Here is a 6667-nt window from a genome sequence, read left to right on the forward strand (position 1 = left end):
CACCCACTCCTCTTCTCCTTCCTCCAGGCAAAAAGCACATGTTTCAACCTCATTATCTGGCTAAGCATAAACCTCAGAGGGAGATGGGTTTTGTTTGTGTTTATCTGTCTATAAGCTCACGGGGAGCTGGCTTGCAGAGTCCAGGCAAGTATCTGTTTGGCCGGTCACCACCCAGAAAGGGATTCTCTAAGCTCCGAGACAAAGCTCTGTATGTTCAGCATAAAGGCCTAAATCCCCCTAGGAGAACTCTTCGCCCTCCTACACAGACACACAGAAGCACGCACCCCCACTCTCCGCCCCAGAGCATTTGAGCTGGGAGGCTGGTAGGCAGGCCCCAGTCCTGGAGCAAAACGGGCACCTCTCCCTCACACACTCACGCGCGCGCGCGCACACACACACGCACACGCCCCTTGCTGGCAGGGTCTAGACCCCTCCCTGCTGGGGCATCTGGGCCGAACCCCCCTGGGACTGTCAGTCTACTGCTCCCGACGCAGTGTGCAGAAGAGGGACGCAGGGGTGGCCGGCCCACTGCGGGGTCCCTCCTGGGGAGCCCGCCGGAGTGCCGGTGGAGGAGTGCGGAGCGCACTGACGCAGCCCGGAATCGGGCTTCGGGAGCCACCCGCGGGCAAGGAAGCGTCTCCCCTCCCCCTCTTCCCACTCTCCCCCCACCCCCGCGCCCTCGCTCCTCCGCCGCCCCTCCCCCGTGACGTCACCCCAGCCCCATCCGGGGAGCCGGCGAAGCCTCTCAAATTCAAACTGCGGGCGCACTGACAGCCGCCACTGCCGCCGGCCAGCAGCGCACCCCGCTCCGCCGATCGCTGGCTCCCGCCGCGCCGCCCCCGCCTCCTCTCCCGGCTCTGCCGATGGTCCACAGCTGCGCACCCCTCCCCAGACCAAAACCTACCGGCCCCGGCGCCAGCCGGGCGTCCCTCCCGGAGGCGGCGTCTGCTTTTACCTTGCTCTCCGTCTCTCCCTCGGAAGATGGTAAACTCGCGGCCGGCTGCAGCGCAGGGGGGTCCCGTCTACTCCTGATGCGTGAGTACTCCTACCCCGCGCTGTCTCTTCTCGGTTCTTCCATCTCCCCAGATTCTCCCACCCCCTCTTTGCACAGTTACCAAAAAAAAAAGAGAAGTAAAGCCGTTTCTGCCGCGAGCCCAAGACGGGGCGCGCCGCCGCGATCTCTGCGGTCCCCTGAGGGAGGCGGCGGAGGGCTGGCTTTAGTAGGACAACTCGGTTACTCATGACTCCGCGGCTGGCTGCGACCCGCGGGACATCAGGTGCCGGTGTGCGTGCCTGGGGACCGGGGGTGGGCGGCCCGGGGGAGGGGAGGAGAGGACGAGGACGACGCTTCGGAAACGCAGTGATTTCAGCCCGCGCGTCGCCCACCCGTTCTTCCTGCCTCCCACTCCTCCTTGCTCTGCCGTTTTAATCGGGCTTCCTTCCTTCTGTCTCTCTCCCCGCACCCGCTCCCTGCCGCCCTCCCCCCAAGGTTTGCCTGCAGGTGCCTGAGCTGAGCCCGACGGTGCCCAAAGATGCTGAGCGGCGTCTGGGTCCTCAGTGTGTTAACCGTGGCCGGGATCTTACAGACGGAGAGTCGCAAAACTGCCAAAGACATTTGCAAGATCCGCTGCCTGTGCGAAGAGAAGGAGAACGTTCTGAATATTAACTGTGAAAACAAAGGATTTACAACTGTCAGCCTGCTCCAGCCCCCCCAGTACCGAATCTATCAGCTTTTCCTCAATGGAAACCTCCTGACCAGACTGTACCCCAACGAGTTCGTCAATTACTCCAACGCGGTGACTCTCCACCTAGGTAACAACGGGCTGCAGGAGATCAGAACCGGGGCTTTCAGCGGCCTCAAAACCCTCAAGAGACTGCACCTCAACAACAACAAACTCGAGGTGCTGAGGGAGGACACTTTCCTGGGCCTGGAGAGCCTCGAGTACCTCCAGGCTGACTACAATTACATCAGTGCCATCGAGGCAGGGGCCTTCAGCAAACTGAACAAGCTCAAAGTGCTCATCCTGAACGACAACCTCCTGCTGTCGCTGCCCAGCAATGTATTCCGCTTTGTCCTGCTGACCCACTTAGACCTGAGGGGAAACAGGCTGAAAGTCATGCCTTTCGCTGGTGTCCTTGAACACATCGGAGGAATCATGGAGATTCAGCTGGAGGAAAACCCATGGAACTGCACCTGTGACTTGCTTCCCCTCAAGGCCTGGTTGGACACTATAACTGTTTTTGTGGGGGAGATTGTCTGCGAGACTCCCTTTAGATTGCATGGGAAAGATGTGACCCAACTGACCAGACAAGACCTCTGTCCCAGGAAAAGTGCCGGCGACACCAGTCAGAGGGGCAACCATGCTGACACCCACATCCAAAGGCTGTCCCCTACAGTGAATCCTGCTCTCAGCCCAACCAGGGCTCCAAAAGCCAGTCGGCCCCCCAAAATGAGAAACCGTCCAACTCCTCGGGTCACTGTGTCGAAGGACAGGCAGAGCTTTGGCCCCATCATGGTATACCAGACCAAGTCCCCTGTGCCCCTTACCTGCCCCAGTAGCTGTGTCTGCACCTCTCAGAGCTCAGACAACGGTCTAAACGTCAACTGCCAAGAAAGGAAATTCACGAACATCTCTGACCTGCAGCCCAAACCTACCAGTCCAAAGAAGCTCTACCTAACAGGGAACTATCTTCAAACTGTCTATAAGAATGACCTCTTAGAATACAGTTCTTTGGATCTGTTGCATTTAGGAAACAACAGGATTGCAGTCATTCAGGAAGGTGCCTTCACGAACCTGACCAGTTTACGCAGACTTTATCTGAATGGCAATTACCTTGAAGTGCTGTACCCAGCTATGTTTGATGGACTGCAGAGCTTGCAGTATCTCTATTTAGAGTATAATGTCATTAAGGAAATTAAGCCGCTAACTTTTGATGCTTTGATTAACCTACAGCTACTGTTTCTGAATAACAACCTGCTACGGTCCTTACCTGATAATATATTTGGAGGCACGGCCCTCACCAGGCTGAACCTGAGAAACAATCATTTTTCTCACCTGCCTGTAAAAGGGGTTCTGGATCAGCTCCCTGCTTTTATCCAGATAGATCTGCAAGAGAACCCATGGGACTGTACCTGTGACATCATGGGGCTGAAGGACTGGACAGAACATGCCAATTCCCCTGTCATCATCAATGAGGTGACCTGTGAATCTCCTGCTAAGCACGCCGGGGAGATACTGAAGTTTCTGGGGAGGGAGGCGATTTGTCCAGACAGTCCCAACTTATCAGATGGAACCATTCTGTCGATGAACCACAATACAGACACGCCTCGGTCACTGAGCGTGTCTCCCAGTTCCTATCCTGAACTACACACCGAAGTTCCACTTTCCGTCTTAATTTTAGGTTTGCTCGTTGTCTTTATCTTATCTGTCTGTTTTGGGGCCGGTTTATTCGTCTTTGTCCTGAAACGCCGAAAGGGAGTGCCAAGTGGTCCCAGGAGTGCCAACAACTTAGACATAAGTTCCTTCCAATTACAGTATGGGTCTTACAACACTGAGACTCATGATAAAACGGACGGCCACGTCTATAACTACATCCCCCCACCTGTGGGGCAGATGTGCCAAAACCCTATTTACATGCAGAAAGAAGGAGACCCGGTAGCCTATTACCGCAACCTGCAAGAGTTCAGCTACAGCAACTTGGAGGAGAAAAAAGAAGAGCCTGCCCCACTTGCTTACACTATAAGTGCCACTGAGTTGCTGGAAAAGCAGGCCACACCGAGAGAGCCCGAGCTGCTGTATCAGAATATTGCTGAGCGCGGCAAGGAGCTCCCCAGCGCCGGCCTCATCCACTATAACTTTTGTACCTTACCTAAAAGGCAGTTCGCCCCTTCCTATGAATCTCGACGCCAAAACCAAGACAGAATCAATAAAACCGTTTTATATGGAACTCCCAGGAAATGCTTCGTGGGGCAGTCAAAACCCGACCACCCTTTACTGCAAGCTAAGCCCCAATCAGAACCAGACTACCTCGAAGTTCTGGAAAAACAAACTGCCATCAGCCAGCTGTGAAGGGAAAGCATTTACAAGCCTATGGCATCAAAGGATGCTGCTCCAAACTGTCGGAAGCACTGCATTTGCTTTTGTGTTTGTTTGTGTTCTCTTTCTCAGCTTAATGGGGGGATTGTGACAATGTTTGGGGGATGGGGTGAAGCAATGGTTATGCTTTTGCGGTTTTCCTTTAAATTATTTCTCTCTTGCTCTTTTTCCCCTCTCCCGCCCCCCCCCACCTTTTTTTTCTTTCCTTCTCTTCCTAGGAACCATCGGTGAACGTGAATGTTTCTACAATGCATTTTTTCATGTGTCTTGTTTATGGTTTTGTTTCTTTTTTCTTCTTTTTTTCCAGTGTGGGAATGGAAAGAGAAGATTATAATGACTGAAGAAAGAGTAGGCAAACCTTTCAAATGAAAATAGATATTTAGTATATTTTGTAGAAGATCTCCAAAGATCTTTTGGGACTCTAACTTCTTTTGTAAATAATGATATATGGTATTTCCGTCTTCAGTTACCAAGTACAGCCAGTGGGCATCACTTCTTTGTGTTAAAGTGCCTTTGCACTTTAAGTACATTACTTAAATGTTGCTTTTAGCTTTGATAAATCGAACATATTTTAATGTGTTGTATTTTTGAAATTAAAAGATACTTGTAAAATAGATCGATACGTCAGCTATATTAAATCGAAGTACAGTTTGCTTGAGTTATAGAAACCAGCCTGTCATCAAATGATTCTAGTTTTAGGACTTTGTAGAGTTAACTGTAAAATATTTCCTTTCCTCTGGGTTTGTTTTAAGTGATTTTATTTAAGTCAACTATAAGGGGATTTAACAGTGGACTAGAGGTTTTTTTAGAGGTCATAAACCGCTCGGTCAGGATTAGTAATTCATTAATAAAATATATTTAACCCAATACCAGAGTGAATTGAACAATTAATGCCCTTCCGTAATCATTATTTTACACTAACATGGTCAGTGTTTTAGATTATTTTCCTAATTAAGGGTACATTACACAACTTGTAATATATTTTTTCTGCATTAAATTAGATATTTTTATATATTTAAATGAAAGAGTCTGTATTTCTAACTTTTTAATTGAAATTAATATTTTTTCTGCCAATTGAGACATTTTCTATAAACACACACCAGTAGAGGCCGCCACACACCTCATTTAATAAAGACATACGAGCCATTAAACACTAAAGGAAGACTTCAAAGGTGGGGTTCCAACTTCCCAAGCAAGTTCTCTGCAAATTCAAGGCAGCAGAGACAAATGTATACATTACTTCTTATTTCTTTTAGGATCAAAGATTAGAATCCTAATTTTAACATTTTCAGAGACAGCAGCATTTTCCTCTTGAGTTTATGGAAGCATTAACAGGGTGCTATCAGATCCTGTACTGTTTGCATCTCCAAATCAATTAACAGTTACCGAAACCAAGAAAGTGAGCTTTTTTTTTTTTCTTTCTTTCTGCCTTCTTTTGGCATGCGTTCCTTGAATTTTTACCTTGTCAGCTTGAGCAAACCTTTCATTTTGGTCTTATCATTCAAATTATTTTTATTAACCAAGACCATATAACATTTATGAAGCCTTATTAGCCTGTAAATAATTGTTAGATGCAAACATTGTTGTGGGATTTAAACAAACAGCCCTTCTTTACAACAAAAAATCGTTTTGTTTTGTCTATTGTAAATCCTTATGCAACTGGGATGGTGATCTGCATATAAAGTAGTCCAGCTTTTCAATTCCTCATTAAAGCAATTGATGGCGTCTGAAAGAAGCACACTGTTTCCTTTCCATAAATAGGTTACTGCACATAATAATCCTTTATTATCACGTGGAGATTGAAGTGGATCCTGATAACTCACTTTTAAAGCTTTAAAATGGCTAATAGTATATTGTCTGTCACCGTGAACAACTCATGTGATAGACTTTCAATTAGAAATTCCTTAAATCCAAATTATTTGTATTATTGTTTATTGGTGCAAGATGATTTTTTTTTTTTGAAACAATAGAAGGTAACTGTGTGTCTACAAATTCAAAGGGCATTCAGGGAAAAATGTCTTTAGCTACCTGAAAATCTCTGAATCTCTATGGTGACAAGCTACCACGTTGACTCTTTGATTAGAGATGATAATGCCTACTGAAATCCATTAGATCAAAGTGGCAAATGGTGAGTTGAGATGATCTACAAGAAAGTTAATGTACAGAGATTTTTACATTTCATAGAAGAGGAACGAGAGTGAGTATTACCCTAGTTGAACTTGGGGATAGCTTCTGGAAGCTATCATCTTTGAGCAAAGTAATAATATATAAGAGTTTCAAAAATCCTCTTCTGCCTGCACTCATTTGGTGCAGCTGATAAATACAGGCTACAGAGGTAGGTAGTTTGGAAAATGACTATGAAGGCAAATTGGCATATATATTCTATCAATAGTTTTTAGGCTTAAACTGTATGACTAGAACTATGGATTTACTGATCCTACTCCAGTGTTTGTTCTTATTCTCCTGAAAATCACTGTAAAATACTCTTGTCCACAGAAAAATTAATTCATTAATCTTAAAGACAGCTTAATGTCCACTTAGTTACATGATTTTACAGAGGCCTCCTGGAA

General features: G+C 47.2%; 1 protein-coding gene across 1 annotated transcript; it reads left to right on the forward strand.

Annotated features, from left to right (window-relative positions):
• The first annotated feature begins 1532 nt into the window (after positions 1-1532).
• On the forward strand, positions 1533-4070 carry SLITRK2 (SLIT and NTRK like family member 2). Its single transcript, XM_064277656.1, has one exon. It carries the CDS (start codon positions 1533-1535, stop codon positions 4068-4070), a length of 2538 nt encoding a protein of 845 aa, XP_064133726.1.
• The last annotated feature ends 2597 nt before the right edge of the window (positions 4071-6667 follow it).

The sequence above is a fragment of the Loxodonta africana genome, chromosome X (assembly GCF_030014295.1).
Source record: "Loxodonta africana isolate mLoxAfr1 chromosome X, mLoxAfr1.hap2, whole genome shotgun sequence".
NCBI classification, from domain to species: Eukaryota; Metazoa; Chordata; class Mammalia; order Proboscidea; family Elephantidae; genus Loxodonta; species Loxodonta africana.